This window comes from Strigops habroptila, chromosome 3 (genome assembly GCF_004027225.2).
Source record: "Strigops habroptila isolate Jane chromosome 3, bStrHab1.2.pri, whole genome shotgun sequence".
Classification (NCBI taxonomy): domain Eukaryota; kingdom Metazoa; phylum Chordata; class Aves; order Psittaciformes; family Psittacidae; genus Strigops; species Strigops habroptila.
The window spans coordinates 58,482,929-58,507,557 of NC_044279.2; the positions used below are offsets into that span (position 1 = coordinate 58,482,929).

General features: G+C 41.2%; 1 protein-coding gene across 4 annotated transcripts in view; it reads left to right on the forward strand.

The window, feature by feature from the left end:
* Positions 1 to 24,629, forward strand: part of ITPR2 (inositol 1,4,5-trisphosphate receptor type 2) — a 264,777-nt gene that overhangs the window by 22,158 nt on the left and 217,990 nt on the right. For all 4 annotated transcript variants that reach the window (XM_030477958.1, XM_030477953.1, XM_030477954.1 and 1 more), the window contains exon 2: positions 15,136 to 15,206. In XM_030477958.1, the coding sequence (XP_030333818.1) occupies positions 15,136 to 15,206 (71 nt within the window). The remainder of the gene's footprint in view (positions 1 to 15,135; positions 15,207 to 24,629) is intronic.

Genomic DNA, 24,629 nt, shown 5'->3' on the forward strand with positions numbered 1-24,629 from the left:
AACCATACACAAGGCTGCACCACAGAGATAGTTGATTGGCTTTTTGATTATGTAATAAAATCTGGAAAGGTGATAAAAATGGAGCTGATTTTTGGGTGGGGTGCTGTACTATTTTTTCAGATCAGCTTATAGCCGAGTAGTATTATTTACTATACACAAATGAATAGGGAATCATAACTAAGGCAGTGAGTGTGTTTTTAATCTTCATGTGCCAGGCATTGGGTTAACTTCTTGTGATAAGGTGTCCGAGAGGGTTGTGGAGTGATAAGGAAAAGGTTAGAATAGTTTTACTGTGCTGAATATTATTGCACAATATTAGACTGACTTTAGCAGGACTTTTAAAATGCAGTTGTGTACACCAATTAGTTTATTTAACTTGAAACTAGATGGGAATTTTGGTATGCCTTTTTTTTTTTTGTGTTCAGGTTCCCCTCCCAGGGAAACTGTCCAGTAGCAGGGCAGCCCTGCTGCTACAGTCAAAGTCATTATGGGAGCCAGGGTGGCATGGATACAAACCTCAGGATCTCAGGTTTGCCTGTAATTGCATTTAAAACCATACACTGACATAAAGAAATGGAATACACAAAGTACCCTGAAAGGTGGAACATTTTCTTTCTGGGAAGGGCTGCTGGAATGTATCCCACTTATTTTTTTGTATTTATTTTTTTTTTTTTCATCAAGAAAATAAAAAAGAGTAGCCTGAGAGCACCAACATCTCCAAAAAAGGAAACAGGTAGCATTCCATTGCGTGACTCCATGGTCCCCACCATACTGGCTGAGTGTTGGTCATGCAAGAGTAAGTAATGATGACTACTCCATCACCCGCCACATTCTCACCTTGCTCCAGTTCCTTGTGGTAGCTGCATGGTCTTCTTCAAACCAAGTCCTTTCTTTACTCCTGTCACCACTATTGTTTTCCCCAGCTCGTTCCAGCAGGTGCAGGACTCCTGCACCTTTGTGCCACATCTCTCTGAGACACTGGAGCTGTCAGTGTGCTGTCCCACTGCTGGCCTTTCCGACATGTTGGATTTTGCCCCTTCCCCACCTGCCTGTTGGTTGAGGGCATGTTTTGGACACTTAGGGTCATCAAAAACTCCTGGTGGTTCCTTGCAAGTTGCAGTCAGGGCTCTGCTCTGGGTGCAGAGGAGCTGACCCTGGGGTCCTCCCTCTGCAATGCCTCCTGCCCGCCAGCTCTAAGCAGCTGCTTGCCCACCATTGTGACAGGCCCTGGTGGTGAATGGAGAAGAGGAAATGATTTTTCTTTTTTTCCCCATGTATACAATGAAAGGAAGCACTATAATAAACCGAGTAAGGTAAAAAGATTTCCCGGCACATTACCTTCTAACACTTCTTCATCCTGTTTCTCTGCTCCATGTTCTACTCGGCAAGACTCCCCTGTGGGGAGGGTCATGTCCAGCGCCTGGATGGCTGGCTTCTGCCCCTGCCAGCACCAAGGTCCAGGCTTCCTTGGGCAAAACGACCGGGGAGCCCTCACTTGCTGCTGGGAAGGGCTGCCAACGTGATACTTTAGGCTTGGTGGAGGGGCTTCACTTTCTCAGCTAGCGCAGAGGCTGTGTGAAAGCCTCACTTTGCCCTGTCAACAGGAGGAAGGGCACCTTTCCCTTTGATCTTGGCAAAAGAAGGTCTTGTGTACCTTAGCACACTGGAACCGGTGTAGAGCCAGTGACATTTCACTGCGGATGTAGCAAAAGAAATAATAAAGTGTCCAGAAGTTAAGTAAAAGACAAGGGGGGTGGGTGGAAGGGAGGGTGGGGAGAGGAAATACTTGGAGATGTCTGCAGTGCTTCCTGTTTGTTTCTGAAAATTATGAGTCAGATCCCCACAAACAAAAGAGAGGGGTTTGAAAAATCGTGAGATTTTAAAGTAGTCACGCATGGATTCGTTCTCTTGGTCCTCTGGTTTTTGAGCTTTCAGAGCTGGAGGCCATTTTTCATGTTTCTCTGGGTGGTGGTGACATCAAGGAACACATGCTCTTTTCCTTTTCTGTGAAAGTAGAGATTTTTTTAATATATAATCTTACAGCATCAGGAAGTCGGCCAACAGTAAAGATAGCAAAAATTGCAAGATTTAGAATAAAACCTGTGATACCATCACAGTTCTTCTAGAGTTGATTGCTTTGACTTTAAAAACTTTTGCAGCACGAGTTAGTTGTAACCTTCAAGCTGGTTTGCCTTTCTTTGTGATATATACTTTGGCATGGGAGGGAGAAGATGTGCTGTGTGTGCCTGGATCGTGTTTAAGAATAAAAGTGCTTTCCACTCACTGATCCAGAAGGATGAACCATGCTCCTTTTCCTAGCTAAAGCGTAGTCCACGTCTTTAAAAGTAATGGATTTTTATGGGATTGTAACGTGAGTGTTAATAACTGCATGTACAGGTGTTAATGCACTAAAAAGGAAAAATGAAGTGGATGCCATTCTTCCACTTACCATATCACTGAAGCGCAGGCTTTTCTAGAAGACGTGATGTCTTTGTTTCTCTGCCAGTTAATTCCCAGTAGGTGTATGTAAGTGATAAAAGGACTCCAGCTCTCCAAACAGAAAGCAATTATTTGCAGGCGTTTTTCCTCTGTTATGGTGTCAGGATAAACTGTACTAGGAGACCTGGAAGCATTTCCTTCAGCTGAAAAGAATGCTGCAGAACTGGAGGGCCTTAACGTAGAAGGCCAAACTCATTTCTTTGTAACAGACCTTGTTGTTAAGACACACCTTAGTAGGTGATACAACATTTGGACCATTGACAGCACAGCCTGGGAGTCAGCGCTCTTCAGTGATCAGCAGTCTTGTTGCCCCGATGTTTATGTTGTGATACAAATCCCATCCTGTCCCAGCTTAGCATAATATCAGTACTGAGAGTGCAGGTGGAAGCGCTAGGTCAAGGATGAGACCATTTTCAAATTTTCTGCCATGTCTCTATTAAGAAACAGTGCTCATGTGTGCTCCTGGGTGCTTGGGTGCAATGGTTTTTACCAGCAAACTGCTAAGTTTCCTGGTGTGGTTTTGGCACTCATGGTGTCCCCAGATCCTGTGCAGCGACAGAGGTGGAGGGTTCCTGGAAGCTCCTCCTGGAGCGTGCAGCCGCCATGGCTTGAACACTGAGGTCTGCTGAGGTAGATGTGGGGTTCCCCATGCTGCTTGGCCTCAGCCTCTGGGAGTGTTCTTGGGCATGTTGAATTTGTGGTTGTGAGTCTAGCGTCACAGTGTTAAGACCAGAGGGGATGCCAACCTGCACAGTGGTCAATTTGAGAAAAGTCTGACGTGGTTTTGAGGTTTGAACCTGCTTATTACATCATTTTTCCATTTTTAAAGTGCTAGTTAGGAAAGATTCACTCAAGTAGCAGAGCAATGCATTGGCTCTTTTTCCACCTTCATACCCATATACCTGCACAGAAGCTACTATTTTGCTTATGGCTGCTCTTTCTTTTACTCTCCTGCTTCCCAACTTTTTCTCCTGTGGAAGGAGCATTCCCAAGCATTTCCTCTTCAGGTCGCTGCTTGGTGCTGGTACATGTAACTCTCTTAAGCGAGCGTGTACAGGTTGGGTGTAGGTGTGGCAAAAGGCTCTGAGAGCTGCTCCCAGCGACTGGGAAAGCAGCTCTGAGAGAATCTGGAACAGCTCCCAAAATGATCTCTCCCAATAGGAAACTGGCTCTGTGCAGTTTAAAAACATGTAAATAGAGTCACTGCAATTTTTCAGCTGGTTTTTGTTTGCAAGGTATTTTTTAACTTGCTGCAGAAGAAACAGAAAAGTGAAGAAGAGAATATGCAAAAATACCTGGCCCAGCTGCAAAGAATTGTAAACATTTGTCATTGCAAAATGAAAATGAAAATAATAAAATCTTTTGTTGGGAGAATTGGAACACGTGTTGATGTGAAGTTATCTCTTATCCTTTAATAACTATGCATAATTCTCATTACCATCAGTGAAAGCTGGACACATATCAAAGGGTGAGCAGACCTAGTTCAGTAACTTTCTGCAAACCAAGTCATTGTCCCTGGAGGCAGGAGTAAATGCTGAAACCAGCAGCAGAATTTTGGGAGCTGAATTACATGTTGGGTACGAGCTTGATGGTGGTTACGCTGTTAAACTGAGACCTGTCTCCTTTTATCTGAAAGCAAAACTAGGCAATGCTCTACTTCCAGAGCATTGCCTCAGCAAGAAGGTAATTGGGGAAGGTTCAAGTTCCTGGTGTAAAGCCCAGGTTTGTCCCTGATGCCAGGATATAGTATGCCACGTGGAAGGGGGCCCCAGGTGGTGTGGGTCCAAGTTGTGATGCATGGTTGTGATGGCACAGTATTGCTGTTGGCCTTGAAGACAGCCTCTGGGGCAGCTAAGGGAAGGTAGACTAAGGAAAGAATATAATGAGAGCTGGGTCAAATGCTGAGTTGTTGTAGAAAAGGGCTGTTTGACTAACTTCAGTGGAATTACACTTGTTCACACTAGCTCAGGACTTGTTACCATTTGAAGGCCTCTGAAATGAGGGGAGTCCTTCCTTCATTCAGTATCCCGACATATAACAAAGTTTGTAACATAGAGTATTTGAGTATCTATTATCTAAAAAAGAGGAACTTTTTTAGCAAAATGTTAGGCACAGAAGATTTGCCATTGTGTGTGAAATAAACACTGCAAAATGGGTAAAATATTAGCATTTTGATTAAGAAATGTTTTCCACACACATTTTTACATAGTGTGACATTGATTGGTCTGCTGGATTATTCTGTTTATGTTACAAAATAAAAAACGAACTTGGTTTGATTTCCAGGATCTAGATTCCAAGTTATGTTTGCAGGATTGGTAATTTGTACGTTTGTATTTGTGAATGTACATGTTTTTCTATATATCTTATTGTCCCAGAAATTGTTGAGGTTTGTTAGGCACCTTATAGTAGCATTGGAGGCTTGTTTGTCTACTTAAACAAAAATATTTTTACGTTATGCTGTTTCAGCTAAATGTAAGTTTCCTAATTCTCACCTCTTGCTTATGCTTCCTTTATACAATGTGTTGCTGTTTTGATGTGTAGGTGTGAACGCTTTCATTACCGTTTTCAGTGATGAAGTCACTTTTGGATCACTGGACAGATATTGGCATTTCTCAACAGTATTTTCTTTCTGTTTTCATTAAACGGTGTTAACAGTGGCAAATTCAACCTTTCCAATTCTTTTCATTAGTACACAGTTCTTCAAAACAGTCCTTTCAAGAGGACGTTCACAAATATGTGCCATGGAGCTATAGACACAGCTGAGCAAAAAGCACAGATTCTTCTGGCGCAAGCTGAATGTAGAATTTCTTTTGAATGTGATTATTTTCTCTATATTGCTGGCTTTGCTTTGCTGTCTCTGGCTGAAATAGGTAACCTTGCAATGAGTTCTGTGTGTCTACTTGATTTTGAGGCCAGTGGTGCTATTAATAGGTCCTCTTCTTTGAAGTCACTATGTACCATAGAAATTTAAGCTACTCAGTCTGATAGGGACTGATTAGTGAACTACATGCCCAAAATTCGTGTGAAGATGCAGACTTGCATAGGCCCAAAAATTCCATTTTTGTTTAACAGTGGTCACAGTGTCAGTGTTGCTAATGTATGTTATGTCAATATACCTAGTAATTCTACTTCATTCATACGTTTGTACATTGGGAGAGTTGAGTGGCAGACCTGTTGTGGGTAGTTAAGGTGTAAGCAAGTAGAGTTAAAGTTATGCATTTAATCTTGATTTTCTGATTTACTTCTAAGTAAGCATCGTGTTTGTGTTGGGCCAAATCCTAAACTTGTAATATTTGCATTCAATATGTAGCTAGTTGGAGTAAGGATTAAGTAGAATGGCTGCGGAAGTTAGATTGTACTTAAACACTTTGATGAAGGATGCCTTAGATGCTCCTAAAATAAACAGAGGGAATATTTGGAGATTATCATGGATGTTTGTGGTATGTGGCCTCTGCCCTGAAGAACGTGAATATAAAGCCTCTATTGAATACTGTATGTGGGATAATATTTCAAATAGACTGTTGAGCGTATGAGCAGATGATGACATTTTTGGATTTTGATGTATGATAATATGCTCAAAGAAGGAATTTTTTAATACCTATGCTCATTTCTACAGTGTCGCACTTTTTAAAGTCTTCCCTTAAAATGGTCAAATTTCCAGTTTTAACAAAACTGGAGTAATTAATACAGCTTTCTTTATCTTCTTCATTTTGTGTACAGTTAACTAAAATGGTCCTTCACAACTGTCCTTATGAGCAATAGCTGAGTGAGCTTAATTGAAACTGGAGGGAGGCTTTTCTCTTTTGTTCCACCACACCTCAGTGGCTGGAATCTTTTGAGAAAAACTGCATCAGCATAAACATCCTCACCCTCAAATATATACTGTAGGTCATGCTGGCTATCTTTTAAACAGAAGATTTTGCAGACTTCAAGAGATCAAGAGATAAGTATTCCTTGTACCCTATGTGCAGGGTATATTAACATTAACATAACATTTTCTCTGCTTGTTGGAAACCTGGTAGTGAGTGTGCACCTGCAAGAGTGCAGTGTTATTCAGTGTTGTTTTGCTGAGGGGTGCACAGGAGGAAGGTGGATGAGGCAGGAGGAATATCTCAGCCAGATCCACCTAGGTTTCTTGTTGGTGTCTCAGCCAGGCACAAGAAAAAATGCCAGGTGTTCAGGTTGAACTAGGAGGAAAGCCTTGCAGAACACTAGTATCTCTGTCCTAAAATGGTTGCGGGTCACACTTCACAAGTTTTGCCAAAGCATAGTCCTCTCACAAGCAGCCAGCAGACAAGGGAGAAAGGTGGTGTCCAGAGGATGTTTCATGCTCTTATTTTACACATCTGCCCTAGAGCAGGTTATTATTGCCCTCTGGAGGTGCCTGTCTCTCAATCTTGAGTGCAAAAAGATCCCAGATGATGGATTTAAGCTAGATGTCTTACACTTATGTAGCTGAACTCAGGCCACCAGAATGCCATTTGCCATCCTGTCTCCAGGTGATTGTTTTGGCAGTGGTAGCTCGCTGGTGGTGAGCTCCCTCCTTTTGACGAGTCTCCAATAGAGCCATGCACTTGGTGCTAACACTGCTTGTTATTTAATAAACAGCACTTTGCCTCCCAGTGCACTTTTGGGAAGGTAGGATCATTGGATTGGAATCTTGGCCTCAGAGACATCAGCAGAAAATTTGCCAGTAAGTTCAAAGAGAGCCAAGATTTCACCCAAAATAGAAAATGTCAGTAATAGAAAAATTTTCCAGTCTCCCAGGTGATGCACATTGTTAGCGGGTCTATGTTCTGCAAGCCACTGCTGCTGTCAGAAAGCTTTCCTAATACTCACGTTATATCCTTTCCATTTCTTAGCTTTAGAAGAATGTCTTAATACAAGTTTCATCCAGAACAGTGTTTTCCCATGCAAGATTTTCGTCTATTGAATGCCTTTAGGCTATCACAACATCCTTGTATGGTAGAGTTTCACTTTTCATATTAAAAAAAAAAAGGAAGGAATCGGATATTTCCTCAGTTTTATGGGAATGTAATTTGTTTTTCAAAGGTACTGAGATAGACTGAAGCCAGAACAAGCCTGGGAGCAGAGCACCAGCATTTTGGAGAAGCGTAGCAGGACTTTGTGTGGCTGGGGAATGAGCTGGGTGGGGTGGGGTGGGCTGGCACACCTCCTCCCACTGACAGTTCCCAAGTCCCCTTTTGACAGCAGAAAATAGGTATGCTTGGCACCAGTGCAAAGTGACTTAATGGATGTTGTATTGATGTGAGGGTCTTGAAATACTATGTGAATGTTTATTTACTTGGCAAAAATTAGTATGATCAAGCTAAGCCCAATACCATTTTCCTTGTGCATAAATGACTTAACTATTATGCAGGCCAAGAAAATTGCAAAACTGAGACTAAAATTGAAGAATCGTGTTTTCCCCCCGCACTGTAATCACCAAATAACACTTGATTTAATAATTTATTTTAACTCTCCTTACAATTTATTTCATTTTGTACAATGTTTTAAATGTAAGTGTAACCATAAAAAAGGATTAACAAATCCTACTGAACAGGTTCCTGGAGCCTTTATGAGCTAAGAGCATGACTGGATATAATACAATACAAAAGAATAACAAAGTGGCATTCAGGATTTATAGCTGGATTACTTAATTGAATAGGAAAAATTTCAGCTTTTTTGTTTTGGTTTGTTTTTTTGCCCTCCAACATGGAAGCCTGCAGGTGCAGTTACAAGAATATATGAATGTACTATCAGATAAGGAAAAAAACCTTTAAGGCTGATTATCAGTGCAATTGTTAGTGCAACTGTGGAGCTGCCTACTAGCATGCTGTTGTTTCGTTTCTCAGTGTACGTCCAATGTCTTGCTTTCTGCCCTTCTGTCTCCATGGCATTCGATAGCATTTGATAATGCAATTCAAAATGACCTGTGTGAGCATTTTTCAGTATGGTGAGAATGGCTAGTGTTCCTGATCTGTGCCACTGAGATGGTTTATGGTGAAATTTGTCTGCTGTTTAAGACACTTTGAGAAGTTTGGAATATTTTAGATGCATAGAAGTTTGTTTTTCCAGTGTAGGGGTACAATCCTGAGTAATGTGCTCTAGGTGAGCCTGCTTGAGCAGGGAGGTTGAACGAGATCACCTCCTGTAGTCCCTTCCAACCTCAACCATTCTGTGATTTAATAGCTTCTTTCAACCTGTGTTAAGCTTTGTGTTTGTAGCAATTAAAATCTGTTTAGAAGGGAAAGGATAAAACTGCTGAAGCTTGAGGTAGGCTGGAGTCAAACTTTTGGGTCTCTGTCTGTGGTGCTGCACCTCTTTGGCATGTACTGCAGTTAAATATTGTGTACTGTGATCCTTCCATTTACCAAGAGGGATTTGTAACAAAGGATCTTCTAAAATGGTACAGAGGCTTAATAACCCTGATGTAAGTGCAAGGAAGATCCTTTTTTTTTCTGTGTAAGCTGGGCTAATGTAGGAGCCCCTGAAAGATCAGATGTGAAAAGATGATGAAGAATTTGGCTGGGGAAAAGGAGACAGGAAAAGGGATAAATTTCATACAGTGGAGCTGGATCATAGAGCTGTAAATCATTTGAATTGGAACTGGTAGTCAAAAACGAATATGAACTCACATTTTGGGAAGGGTGAGGTATGATGACTGTAGATTTTTGGCAGGAGACTGCTTGAAGCAAGCAAGAAGTGGGCTGGTGTAGATGCCTGATAAGAGGCTCAATGAGATGAAAAATGGGTGGACTTGGAGAAGAACTGGGTGGACCTGATTGTTTTGGCACTTAGGTATTTGATGCCTGGTTTCCAGGGCAGCAAAATTTTAATAACCTATTGTTTGTTATTGGTTTGCTTCTTAGTGATATGACTAGAAGCTCTCTTCCTGAGTGGTTACTGTGTGCTGGGATGTGTGGAGCACAGGAGAGACTTTGTAGGTGAGAGCTGCAATTAGGAGGAGGAGAAGGTGCTCTGGAGGAATGTTTTTCATAAGAAAATTTGTATATGTGAAGAGATGTCTGAGGAGCAAAGGAAGGAGAGGTTTTGAGGGATGGTCTTTTGTTCACAAAGGGGTGTTGAGGTTCTGTGTCTTCGGGATGTAGCCTCACAATGATTTGTGAACTGATGTGGAACAAAGATATCGCTTGGCTCCACTGACAATTAAAATGTCCAGCTGATCTTGCTGATGTCTGTTCTCAATAGTGCCCCCTCTTCCTGCTGCTGTCAGGCCTTTTGCTGCTCAGAACAATCAGTGAAATAATGATATCACTAAGAGTAAAGGCTGAGCAACTGAGTGTCTTAGATTGAAGATGTTGCCTCTAGCTTAGTTTATTCAGCTTTTTGAGGAGTAAAATACTCTACATATGTATCAAGAGTACTAAGCTGAGTTCTGCTATCCTCATGTATTGTAATAGGCATCAGTAGCTGGGCCTTGTACTTTTTGACAAGTTAGGCACACATGCATGTATGTGTAGGTACATGTATGAGAGTCTGTGTCCTTGTGTGTTTCGTCTTTTGTGTTTGTTTAGGTATTGTTTTACTTAATAACATTGGTTATGAAAAGTGGAAGTCTGTTGGCAGGAAGAGAAAAAACACATTTCAGGAGGATGTTTTTTAATCTGAAGGCACAAAGCTAGGATAAATAGACATCTTGTAGCTTCTTTCTTGGACGATCTAAAAAGCATCTTACATTATGAAAGAGCCCTAAAATTCCTAAGATCCATCATCGTTCCTTTCTTTTTTTTTTCTTTCATTGGTTTTTGTTCTTCCAGAATGCAACTGTATCTCAGTAGTAAATTTAAAATAACTCATAACTGTAAAGGGTTTTTCTAGGTTTATAGCTATACAACTATTCCTTGACCCTCATGCTACATCTACAAGTTCCTAGAAATCTTCGGTGTATTTAGCTTTAGCCTGTGTTAGGTAATCAGAGGAGCTTGTAGGACATGAAGGCTCACCCAGCATACGTGATTCATACCTGAAAACCCAGATACCATTAGTCTCTTTTGCCAACATACCTGCCTTATCAGTTACACTGCTACTGCTTAGTTCTGCTCCTCCCATTGGTGTATCCTTCCTCCTATTTCCCCAAATACATAGTGAGTCCCCACTGGTTCTTCAGAGTCTCACTCTATCCGTTCTTTCAGTGAAAGTCCTTACAAAGACTGCTGCTGTACCCAGTAGAAAGATTTAGTGGGAATTACTGCAAGTTGGTGTTTCCCTGCTTCTGCCCAGTGCCCAGGGAGCAGAGTGATGTTAGAAGCTGTATGGGAAGTTTGAAGTTGTTTGTATTAAGCAAGCTCTGAAAACAAATGATGAATAGTATTGGGAGTAGTTGATCCTGTCCTTTTGATGCTGAAACAACAAAAATGAGAGGCACTACATTTGAAATGGCTTGTAAATACGTTTATATAGGTGCTACCTTCTACCTGGAATTCACTACTGCAAGATACTGAATTCTTATGCACGTTTGGCTTTGCATGTGGTGAGAAAGGACAAATTTAACTCCACCAAATGAGGGGGAAAAATGAAGGGAGAGGAAAATAGGTGCAAGACTCTGTACATATTTGTGCTTTGACCACTTTACATGATATGGTGTGCTATCCTGACTAACACTAACAGAAGTGTTGAAAGCCGCCTTTACTTTTCTCCTCTGCTTCTGCTGAGAAGCACACCTTAACTCTCAGGCTTTGCTTTAAGTAGTTTCGGTTCTTGTTTAATGTGGTTTTGTACACTGTAGCGTGAGGTCTTAATGGCTTAAATACCTGCTAGTCTGCGAGGTTGGTTGTATGGTGAGGAATGGCGTTTGCTTCCCCTGCAGCAGGTGGAAAAGCTTTCCCTGGCTTCAGTGGGAGAATGACTGGGCGTCAAAGACAAGCAATCCCATGAATGCTTTTATTTTCAGACCACAGTTCTGCAATTACTGAATACAAAGGGCTATGTGCAAAGTCTGGGGCTGTAATTATTATTTTGACTTTTCTGATGATTTATCTTAGGCACCAGTGAACTACTGTACAACTTAATTACTGCAGCGGTGCAACAATTACTTGGAGGCATTGTGCATAAACCAGATACTTATTGTGTTCAGGGAAGAACCTGCACAAATAAAAATCATTATCATACTTGTGCAGGGAACTCCTGCCATTTATATGCCACCAACATATGAAAAACTGAAATGCAGTCATGTATCTGCCAGGTACTGAATGACAACGGGGGGCACAAAGCAGTAGCAGTATTGTCTGCAGTCCAGCTGAAGAATTCTCTGAAGTTTGCCAAAGCTTCTCTAATGATAAAGTAGCTTGAATAGAATCACAGAATAGTCTAGATTGGAAGGGACCTTCAAAGGTCATGTAGTCCTACCGCCCCACACTGAGCAGGGACATCTTCAACTAGATCAAGTTGCTTAGAACCACATCCAGCCTGGCCTTGAATGTCTCCAGGGATGGTGCATCCACCACCTCTCTGAGCAACCACTTCCAGTATTTTACCACCCTCACTGTAAGGAATCTCTTCCTCATGTCTAGCCTGAATCTCCTCTCTTTTAGTTTAAAACCATCACCTCTTGTCCTGTTGCAACTGGCCCTGCTAAAAAGTCTCTCCTCTTCTGTCTTATAGTTTCCTTTTAAGAACTGAAAGGCTGTAATAAGGTTTCTCTGGAGTCTTCTCTTCTCCAGGCTGAACAACCTGGGAGAGAAGAAGGGGAATATTGGCATAATAATTTAGATCAGTATTTAAATAGCTTGCAAATTTGATGGTGTAATACAGTAAATTCTGCCTTTATCAGAGTCTTGTCTGGTGCACTTTGGCCTCCTATGCAAACCAGCAAGTGAGTGATCTTAAAACATTCTGTGCCGTTGTCTGACAGAAGCTGCAGGTGCCCGGGACCTTTCGTAGTCAAGCCTGTTGTTTGGTTTCACACATCTCAGACGGATTGTTTGCATGCTACAAAGGTCATGAATTACTGCTTGCTTAACGCAGCCACCTAGCAGGCTTCAGCAATAAACCAACAGCTGCCTTTTGGCTCGGTATAAAAAGTGGGATTTGAATATTTTGAAATGTGTATCGGAAGAAGCAGTCTTTGGAGAGCCTCTTCTGTTCCAGTCTACAGAGCAGGCTGAAGTCTTGCATCATGTGCAATGTGCAACTCTGCTCTCACTATGGTACCATAACAAACACATCCACAGCAAACAAGTAGCTACTGGACATTTTGAAGGACATACTGGAATACAGGATGAATGTCATTGTATGGAAACTTTTGGGATTAAATTGCTGGAAAACTGCTATATAGACAAAGCAATACCTTATTCGTATTTTTGTCCTGTGTTGCAAGATACTTCGTAAAGAACAAAGATGTCAGAAGCTAATGCATGGAGCAGGGTCTCGGGAGATGATGTGTCTGATCTGTCTTACCTCTGTCCTGCTACTGTCCTGCCACGTATCAATTAATCTTTCTGTGCTGTCATTTTTGTGCTGTCATCTGTAGTATGGGAGTAGCAGCAGTTCCTTTCTCCTTTTTCTTGTCTGATGTCTTTAGTTCCTAATAAGTGCAGAACTCAAGGTCTTTATCCTTGTGCCTTTAGAGAATGCTTAAGTGAAAGTGATTGATATTAATTGTTCAATATCTATTTTCTGAGCCTTAGAAGTTTAACATGTTTGAACATTGTAGTTAACTGGCTCAGTGTGCAAGTTTGTTTGCTTTTCTCAGCACCAACACTTTGTTTTCTATATGGCTTTTGTTATGGTGATGTGGTGCCATCATGAAAGTTTTGCATTTCATCCACAGTTCTAGTTGTCACTAGAGTGCACAAGTTGTCACCAAGAAACACAAGATGTTATTTGTGAATTGCATTCAGCTTCCAGTATACTGTCCTCCATCTTAAATGCTTAAAGGTCAAACCTTATGGGTTTATTCAGAAAGCCTTTTAGGGATTTTGTTGAGGGGGGAGTACTTCTTGGCATTAAAATCCTTTGGCAAAGCTTCTGTTTAAGGTAGTGTTTTCCAGCCCTGTTTCTTCTGTGACTCCAGGTTTTAGGTGCTGTTCATAAGAATCTTTAGCCTGTTAGATCATAGACAGATCTTGCAGCACTGGCTCTTCCCAAGTCCTGCTTTCCAAACCTCACTTTGTCCTTGTTAAGCCTGGCCAAACCTAGACTGTGAAAAACACAACTCCATAAAGCAATGGCAGATCCCCTGCCTGCTCCTGGAACTGTTACTTCAATTCTCCCTTCTCATTGACACCTCACATTTGCATCCAAATATGTTATGAGACCTGAGCTGCTGACTTATAAAATTCTATCATTTTCACTTGTATTTCTGGGAGCTGCAACCACAGTGGGCAGCTTGTCAGCAGTCAGCTTGCTAGAGGTAGATAATTCATGGGCATGCTGGGGTCTTGCTGTGCTCATGGCTGTATGCAAAGCCTTTACCAGCTTGTGTGAAAACTGAATGCATCTATTGTGTAGTTTGGCTGAACCCAAATGGTACTTTTCCTGGCAATTTCCCACAGAAAATGCAGCTAAGACTGTTGTTGTGAAGTGGCAGGGCAGTAGTGTGTCCTTAAACATGATTTTCCTGAATAATTGTTTGATACAGGCAGATTATTTACAGGATGCTTCCTGAAAGGAAGCTGAATTTATGTTTAGGAAGTTCTGTGGTAAGATTAACAATTTATATTCTTGAATTTTATTGTTTATTTAACTTCTAAAATATTGTGAGAAATATATTTGATTTGTTACTTAGATTTTGTGATATGGATTAAATAAATTATTATTCATTTTAGCAAAAGAAAATGTGGTCCTGTGAGTTTTGATCAGAGCTGAAACTTAATTCCACATGCCTCCTCAGAGGAAAAAGATTGGAAATGGTGAAGAATAGCAGAATGTTTGAAGACTAAAACCCAAAGTGCTTTATTGGATTCAGATTCAAATTCTAGAGATAACAGTGTTATGAAATGCAGATCACGGGAGAAACCCCCCTGCATGTCAAGACTGTGTAAGCATGTTCACATATACTCTTGTACTCACATGAAGTCTGCTTACTGTGCATCCCCTTAAAAGTCCTCAGTGGGGATACAGGAATCTGTGAGCACAGGATAGCTTGCAAGTGTAGGGCCAAGCTAACCCACAGTGCTTTAAATGTCCTCTCTTGTACCAGATACAAGTGTCCCTTCCCAACGTTTTTCTTTGAGGTCTTTCTCCAGGGCTCATTTAAGTGGCTCAGAGTCTCTCTGTGGATTTTGGATTGTGCCCTAGGGTAAAGGCTGTGAAAATCTAACAGCTGCAGAAAACCAAACTGTTTCTAATGAAAGAAAACAAGAATTTTACACAAAATGTTAATGTACATGGTCTAGCAAAAGGGACTTTAACTGGGTTTAAATGAAAACATAGGCCATAATTTAGTTCAGTAGAGGAAATCCTCTTTCTTGAAGGAAAATGTAGTTTTCTTTTCTTGGTTATGCTTAGTAACTGAATCATAGTTTCTAAGTATTTTTTTAGTTAAATTGGAGAAATGTGCAAGCTTTTATATCTATGCTGTGACAGGTATGTCTCTGCATATATATATATGTATATATGCACACTGATGTCAAATGCATGTTTTAGTAAGTGTAATAACTTTTGTTTTTCTAGGTTAGTGGATGACCGGTGTGTGGTTCAGCCAGAGGCAGGTGACCTTGCTAATCCTCCAAAGAAATTCAGAGGTCAGTACCTAAGGATAATTCTTTTTTTTGATGACTGATTCATGCATGTTGTAACTCCTTCGGCGCTTTGCCTTACCAGACGCATAACTTCCCAGATGCCTTCATGGTTTGTCAACACATAGCTGAAATTTCAGGCTGGAATGTGAATGACAGATTTTGAGAACTAAATACCAGACCAGCAAAGGCATGAGGGGTAGGTGGAAAACATGGGGAAAGGGACTAATTTTCTTGCAGTCCAAGAGTTGGTGGCTCTGTTCTGTACATCAAATGCTGACCCCCTGCTGTGTGACCAACTCCTTGCTCCAGCCCTGCTCTTACTGTAAATGAGAAACAAGCTTGTGAGGCTCAAAAGTACTTGAGCTGCTGGTTTGTTTATTTTTTAAAAGATAAGACAACATTTTAAGACTACCCTGAAATATTTTTACCACTTTTTGTTTTACTTTTGCTTAAAACCCTATCTGTTTTTTCTCAACATTCTTAGACATGACCTTGTAGATTTTGATAATTCTGCTGTTTTGCTTATTGGAGAAAATAACAATGCACTGACAACATGCAGTTTCGCCTTCTTGAATGCTAAAAAATATTCATGTGGTATCGGAAGTTCAGAGTGTTTATATGTAGGAAAGGAAATAAAAGTAGACTCTCAGTCTTGTCTGTACTTGATTTAAACCATTGGCTCTAGCTGCGCTGAAGTAAAGCCTTACTAACCTGATCCAGACCTCTTTTGGCTTAATGGGCTTGGATTCACACATGTTATAAGATAAAGACAGTTATGGTTTGCTTGGTTTAGAGCAAGGAAGATGAGTTTCATGGCTGCTTTTATCTGTCTCAAGGGGTTGCACTTATTATTTTAACCTTGTTATTTTATTTCCAGTGTTTATTATGCTATAGTGTGTATATGTTATTATTGCAAAAAAGTTGTGTTTAAGACATTAAGAGGCTTAAGTTCTGCTTTCTCAGAGTAGTCAAGATATTTTTTTTCCCATTATAAATCCAGGAAACATCAGCACTTGGTTCCAGTTCCAGCTGTGAGTATTCAGCACATCAGCAGATCTTGGAAATTGAGAAAGTGAGGATGTGTACTTAGAAACTAATAGTAATAAATTTCAGTCACTCGCATGATGAAATAACTTTATAGCAGGGATGAGGATAGGATGTAGTTTTCCAGTGTGGCTTTCAGCCTTCCTTCATCCTCTCGCTGCCTGCAAATGCATGTTTAATTCACAGCTTCCAGGTTGCACAAAGTAGAAGATATCCAGGTTTCTATACGAGACGGGTCACTGGAAAAATTTTGCATGTGATGATATAATTGCAGAATGCAACCAAATGCCTACGATCAAAGAGCTGAAAAGAGGTGAAAAAGATAACCTTAATTTTTAAATTGTCTAATGCTTGAGGCCTTGATTTTATAACTTCAGTACAGTTATACTGAACTGTACATGATGTTTTTCCTAACTTGAAAAGGCAAAGAACGAAAAAGTTGATAGTTTTCTGTGTTGATTTTTTTTTTTCCCCAAGTGATTTCAACGCATCAAGAAGGTCTGGGCACAGTGATTCAGGGTGCAAGGTTTTTGAACTCTCGGCTCGAATGGCATGCCATCAGTGGTGGCGGTAGTACATGTGTAACGTAGATCAGATGTCAGAAAGGGATGAGACACTGACAAAATGTACAGCTGTTTGCTGCTGCTGGGGGAATGCAAGGACTGTACTCCTGAGTTACATCCCAGCTTCTGCAGGGGAATGTTTTCTATTAGTTGTAGACAGTTTTGGCTCTATTCCCTATTGCAGCCTCTCTCTGTTGCTTGCATAACACATCCCTTTACCTCCAGTTGCCTCTGCTCCCTCTTCCCCACAGCATCTAACTTGTCCTTTCCTCTAACTCAGATCCTCCACTTTTCAGGGATTTCCTCTTCTCCCTTTCACTCGCTGCCCCAAAACTTGTTATTAACTACTTTCTTCCTCCTTCTCCTCACTGCTGCCTCTTAGCTCCCTTTGGTTCCAGCAGCCTCTCTTCCTGTCCCTCTTTACTTCTTTCTGTTTTAAGGTGCTCCCATATCTGACTTAATTTTGGAGTGCTCAGCTATTGCTAGCGTTGTTGTAGCATGCAAATTTGGATGAACTGCAACATCTGTAGGAGAAGCTAAATTAGTGAGTTTTGTCACCTCGGTTGAGGCAACCTGCCATGCTACAACATCATGGCTATATTGTTAGGGGCCACATGTATTAGCATTTTCATGCTGCTTCAGGTATGTGCAAGCAAGTGGCATTCAGAAGGATGGCTGCAGAAAAGATAAAGCCATTGTTTGTTTTCTCTTTCATCTTACAAGTAAAATTCTAAGCGTGGGAATAGTAGGGGTCTTGTTGAGAACACAGCAGAAACTTGCTGTTCTAATACTGAATCTAATCAGGATTTAGTGCCTGGTACCACAGAGGTGTCTGAATTATGAGAGCAACCAGAAGCACATCTCTGCCGTGTTTTGTTGAATTTCTTAGCGCTGTTCAAAAGCAGTGAGCCAAAAGAGTTGCTGAATGTTGTTGTTATAACTGAGAAATATAAACAAAACCCATATTCTCTCTCCCCCCCCCCCAATCTTCTGAGAAATAGCATTCAATTAAAATGGCAAAGTTAACAAACCAAGCAAAAACTGCTTTAAGTAGGTTCTTGACATAAAAAGAAGGCTTAGGAATGAATGATTAATTGAATGATTAGACATAAGCAACTAAAAATAACATCTAGCAGCAGGAAAAGCAGGGCCTCTTTAGTAGTAGGAACTGCTGTCTGTATGGTTTATAATGTTTTTATCACTGATAGCTGAACTGGCGTTGATTTGAGGTTAGAGCATGACCTAAGAGTCAAAGAAGTATGAGAAAGCCATGTTTCTAACAAGATGTTTAGATTCCAAGGACTGACACTGAAAATTAACATCAGAGGACTATATTTGCTCTTTTTTGGTAATATTTTATCAACCCTTTCCCCAACGGACAAAAAAAAATTAAAAAGATTGTGTTTTATAGAATAGTAGAGTAGCTTGGGTTAGAAGGGACCTTAAAGATCATCTAGTTCTGCTATGGGCAGGGACACCTTCCACTAGACCAGATTGCTCCAAGCCCCATCCAACCTAGCCTTGAACACTGCCAGGGATGGGGCAGCCACAACTTCTCTGGGTAACCTGTGCCAGTGTCTTACCACTCCCAGAGCAAAGAACTTCTTCCTAATGTCTAATCTAAATCTTCCCTCTATCAGTTTAAAGCCATTCCCCCTTGTCCTGTCACTACATGCCCTTGTACAAAGTCCCTCTCCAGGTTTCTTGTAGGCCCTTTACGTACTGGAAGGCTGCTGTAAGGTCTCTCCAGAGCCTTCTCTTCTCCAGGCTGAACAAGCCCAACTCCCTCAGCTTGTCTTCAGGCCTTTACTTGTATCCCTTGTACAGGGTTCACTCAGAGATCAAATTTAGGTACTGAGCTGTTGGACTGAACCGAAAGCCTGACTAAAGAGGTGTCTCAAAATAGCAGTTTCGTTTTTGTTATGTGTTTGTGTTGTGTGAGTGGGTGGTAGCTATTCTAGTTATTTCAGAACTTCCTCCAAAACAGAGTATTATAAAGCTAAGGAGAGCTGTGGTTGCTTTTCATTTTGTGTCTGTACAAAGAAGCTGTGGCCCAGATTTCCCCTTCAGTCACAACGGAAAGAACCTGGAGTGGCTCTGTGTTCATCAGTGTGCATACTTAGATTTGCGTCAGCGCAAAGGAGGGCAGGATTTGGTCCCACATGTGTTTCCTGAAGTCTGTTAAGAGGAAAAAAAAAAAAAAGCATGTACTTTAACTTTTCAGTTGAATTCAAGGGACTGATCAAGTCAGGTGTTTCTTGTCCTAATTCTGTCTGAAGCTAGTGAGAGCTGAAGCGCTTGGTGTTGAGATGGAAATGCCTACCCTGCTGCAGGGCCAGGTTCACAGAGATTAGGGAGAACAGTGTGTGCCAGAAGTCTTGTACATTTGTAGAAAAGTCACTTTGCGAGCAACAGAACTGCAAGTTTCCTTAGACTCTGACCTTAAACACACTTCAGCTTGATGCCGTTATCTCCAGTGGGAAACACTTCCAACTTCCAAGGTGTAAAATAGCACAGATAAGACCTGCTTGTTAGTCAAATTTAGCAATTCTGAAAAAGGAGCATAAGTCTCTCTTCTATTTTAAGTGTAAAATGACCGAAGTTCTTAAACTTCCCTACTTTATATACCACTTTTTCTTGAAGCATTTGCAATTAAAGTGATGTTTGAGTTCTTGGATATCCTTCTCTTGTTTTGGTCTCAATTTTCAGTCAGTTCTGAGCTTTTCCTGACATTGTTCTTTCCTCTTCTCTCCCTTCCATTACGTTCCTCTGCACTCTCTCCTTTCTTCTTCTCTCTCTCCTTTCCTCCTCCTTCTCTTTTATTCGCCATCTACCATTTTTCTTGCCTTGTCCTACATTGTTTTGGTTTGTCCTTGTGTTTTCTTCTTGTTTCTCTCAGTTCCATAATTGCTTTCATTTTCTTCTAAGACTCCTGATCGCTTTTTCTGTTTTCCTCCTCAAGATTCTTCATTGCCTCACTACTTGCTCTCTTAAATTTCTTCCTCTCTTAAATTTCTTCCTTTCCATGCTCATTTCACCTCTTTTTTACTTTTCTGACTTTTTTTTCAAAACACCTAGATTTTGTACACACTGATTTAATAGTGGCCACTATTTACACTTTCATTTACGCATTTGTCAGGCTGCTGGTCTAAATAAAGCCATGTGATAGTTTCTCTAGTTCTGCAAATCACAACAATCTTCTATGATGAGCAAGAGCTGAATTTCTAACACTTGGGGGGGGGGGGGTGTCGGCAGGGAATGAGAGAAAACATCTGACAAGTATTGTTCTAAGCCGTCTTTATCCATTGTCAAGAAAGATTAAAAGGCATAATATAAGTTATTTTCCTGTTCAGACTTCCTGAGTGTAGTTGCTTTTTGCCCAGAGGATGTGCTGTGTGTGGTTGTTCCACCCACTATTGCTTTTTGAAGAGCAGCATTTTGTGCACATTGTCAGGCTCAAGCAGACGGTCAGCTCAGTGTTGAGTGCATCCTCTCTGGATCTTCTCCTGCATTCCCGGAGTTGCTGCTTTCCATCTTTTGGTTGTTGTGTTAATAAATGTCTCCCCAGCACTCCTAAAATGAGTAATTTATACATGTCTCAACACTGATGATTTGTTATATTTTCTTGCTTTCTAACAAGCCAAGGTGTATAGTGTAGGAGGTTAAGCCTGGAATGTGACCAGGGAGAGCTTCCACTTCTTTTTTCCATTTTGTAAAGAAAATTTGAAGTGGTTTTATTGTTTTTAAAACTGTGTGGGTGGGCTGGGGTGGGCAATGTTTCTCATTTTCTCCACCTTCACTTTGTACACAAGTAATTGAAATTTTGCCTGGAAGATTTTGTGGGTATGAGAAAACTGCTGAAACTGCAGAAGTTGAATGCATGAAAGTTCAGTAAGTGAAACTGGCTGTTACTTTTAAGCCATTTACTTTAAAGCTATTTTTTTACCTTTGATAGTGCCTACTTAATTAGTGTCCTCAGGAAGAGAAACATTGATGTAAAACTCTGTAAAGTAATGAGTTAGGAACTAGGACTATCAGAGAATGTCTGGAGAAGGTAGAAGAGATGGTCTGTCTCATGAGTGGGTTCCTAGACAGACCTTCAGGAGGGCTGGGCTTTTGATCCACTGTGTGCTGGAAAGTGGCTTTGTAATCTTATACTTAATTTTCTATTTTTATCCTGTTTATTTAAACTATAGCTTCTCTAGGGCCAGTGGTAGTTCAACTTCCAAAGCACTAGACTGGAAGACAGAAGAGGTGTGTTGTGCAGCATGGCTACAGATGGAACTGTGTGGTGGCTAAGGTTATCTAGCACCTGCTCTACATTTCTTTTAATTTGAGAACTATCATTAGGAAAAATTCATCCACCTTTGGGAAGCAGACCCACTAGTCACTGCACATCCACCATGCACAGCTTGCACTTCTCTGCAGTTTGGTAGCACTGTGCTTCAAGACTCTGCCATGAGGATGGGAAACAGTGTGTTTACTCAAGTAGCAGGATGTGTGGGGAGTAACTGAGAAATAAAGACTGGTCCTATAAAAAGAAGATATTAAATAATAGTGGACTTGTCTTATGAACTGAAAGCTCAACACTTAAAATCTCCTTCAATGATTTAACAGTCCAGAGTTTTGTAATCGTGTTTTCTTTCTTTTTTATTCCCTTCTCAGTGCCCAGGATATTGTAAAAGTTACTTGGGAGTTATGTACTCTAGGTCGTATGATACAGTTCTCATTGTAATTGTTCCCCTTTGAAACAAAAGTAAACACCTTTGCAAGGTGGCTGGGTTTGCTTTGATAAAGATTTGTAACGCTTTCTCCTAGGAACAGCGACTGAGGGCTGTGGTTAGGGAGCAAATCAGTGAGGACTTTGGGCCAGTGCCAAGGAAAGTTCTGCCACTGGTGGTGGTTTTGCATGAACAAACTTTGCTGCTACGAATAGTAGAGGAAGATCAATTGCTATGAGGAGAAGAGGCAGTGTAATGAGAGGCTTGGTGTAATAATGGCCAACATATGAGAGGCCAAATGGCACATCTGCAGAACTAAAAGCATTGCAGCTTAGTTTGTAGAGAGGCAGTACTGTTGCAAACTGCTAGCTTTGTGGGCCCGGGTGGTGGGAGGAACGTGTGGCATGGTCTTAGTCTAGTGGTTTGGCAATGCTAACATCAGATAGCTGTGCTTAGGTGGGTCTGATTGTAGTTAAGAGTGAGGCCTGTTTTATTTTAAGTAATGAGAGTTCACTTTTACTTTGGAAAGGCAAGGCCAGTCTTCACACTAGATTTTCCTTCCCTCTCCTGTGTTTTTATAAGAGGTATTCCTACTGTAACATGGTTTCAATAACTCCTGGCAGACTGTGAAGAGAGGGGTATGTTGGAGGATATATGGAGAATGTATCTCAGAGGAGCTAAATCTCCACTTCTTCATGCCTGTGTGAAAGAGTAATTCCATTAGATTGATAGTGTTGAAAATGAGAATAGGATCTGTCTTGGTATCAGCATCTTCCACAGAGAGATTGTGAATTTGACACTTGAATTTTCACTCGTAAGGGTGGAGTAGTTAGGTGCATGATAGAAGGGACTTCTCACATGTGCTGTTGTGGATTGGAGAACTGGAACAAGTCCTAGGTAGTTAGCAACAACAGATGTTAAACTTGCTCTGGGAATTAGGGTGTGAGTAGGACAGCACTGTAAAATAGGCACTGTCTGCTGCTGACCTGACTCAGTGGTTAAAAACACAGACCATGATAGTTCCCTATAGCTTCCCCTGCTGTTGTTTTTGTAACAGTAATGGGTGACTGATGAGATTACACAGTATTTAAAAATGATATGCACGGTTGGTAAATTCAACAAGGTCACCTACACGCTGGTCCAGTACGTTAACGGGAATGTGTACTTAGTGTTGATATTACTATTTCATATTGCAGCATGGTTGATAACAGAGATAAGGCTGACTATACAGTGCTGTTGGAAAGTGACTCTCTTCAGAGAAGGCAGCAGGAGAGCTGAGAGTAGAGAGGACTGTTTTCAGATTATTCTGTGCTATGTGATGTGTATGCCATTAACAGTTGAGTGCAGTGGTAAAAAGCACTTCATGTTGCTCACATGGAGCTGGCATGTTTGTTCACTTTTTATTTTCTGTATTTTTGGGAGGAGCAGTGTTTGTGCCATACTCTGTGCAATGTGGCTTTTCAGTGGTGTTGCAGTCTTTTTTTTTTTTGTGGGAAAGTTGCCTGATGACCATCAGAGAAGCGACATTGCTAATTCTGGCCAGACTGGAGTGTCAGTGCCTGCAAGATGTGCTTATGGGACCAGAAGAGGGACTTCTTTTATTCTCAGTCCAGCTCTGGGACAAAACCTCTCTTTAGGATACATTGCCTCTACAACCTGGCTCTAGCTTGCGCTGCATTTGGGTGGCTGAGAGGGAATAATATCTTCCCTCCCATCTCTACCTTCCTGAGGCTCTGATATGGAGCAGGGAGGAAATTCTTCAAGGTCATCCCCTTTAGGGGTGCATTAGTCCTCAGAGAGTGCTTGGCCATCTGTGACAGTTAAATAGAGAGGGCTAATAGTTTGGGACAGACCTTCCTTTGACATTTATAATGGTAACCCATGTTGGGGAAGAGTTTCACACTATAATACACATGCAGTCCTTTTGCTAGTCTCACAGCAAAACTCTGATTGCTAATTAATATCTTGCCAATAATAATATCTTGCTAATAATAATCTTGCCAGTTGATACATGCAGAGTGTGAAAGGACAATTACCAACATTTGCTAAGTAAAATGTCTTTCAAAACTAGCTTTTAGAGCAGTTGGTGATTGGGGCCATGTGGGGTTAGGTATCATTTATCACTCTAAAAGTAGTTGGAATTGGGTGAATCATAAACCTCTACTTCCAGTCTATAGGACTGTCACTGGCCTGAAAACCCCCAGAAAGTCTTGAGTCGGGGAATTTCACGGCGTTGGTTTAATGCCAATTAACATTAACTTTCAATTATTGATTCTGGTATTGGCAAATAAAAATGAACAATTGAACAAACACTTAGGAAAGCACCCCTTGGCTTCCTTTGAGACACATCTCTCCCCTGTCTCAGTCTCCAGCCCTCTCGCTGCAGATGGTCACTGTGCGGATGCAATGGAGAGGGGATGGGGGTCACTGCATTGCAACTTTGTTTGTTTTGCTGTTCCTTGTTTCTTTCTCCGTGTCTACCCTGTTGGCTGCAGTTTCCTTAGAGTGTGCCTCCTCTGTCATCATTTATGCAGCCACCCTGCTAGGACAATTCCTCTTGGGTGGCTTCCCCTCCCTCCCTCCTTACCTGTTGATCAGCAGTGCTGTTCAGTTCATGTAATTTTGTTGATTTTACTGTTAGGTTTTTTTAATCAGTCTTAGTGGAGGTGTGTGTACACCTGGCACTGCATTGACTTCCTTGGTGGTTTGCAACTGAGTGCCAGTGCAAGCTTTTGTTTCAGCAGTGCCAGAAGGAGCAAGGCAGCCAGATATATGGCGTACAGAAAGCAGGACTGTTTTTAAAATGTTCCACATGTCTTAAAATAATGTGTCTGTAATGTTGCGCTGCAGGAAAGAGCATTGAAAAAGCACCAGGCAGTTTTGCATATGGTAGGTTCACAGCCTGGGACTCTTCCAGTGCTTGCGTGGAGTGAGCATGAAGACTTTAGATTCAACTCCGATGTTCTAGCACCCTGTTAATGATTTCATTGCCATCAGGCTGTTTTCTGACTATGTTTAAACACTGGTATCTGGCATTTCTGGGAAAAGAAAACCAACCAAAGCATACTTACAAATGAAGGAAGTGTCTTTCAACATTA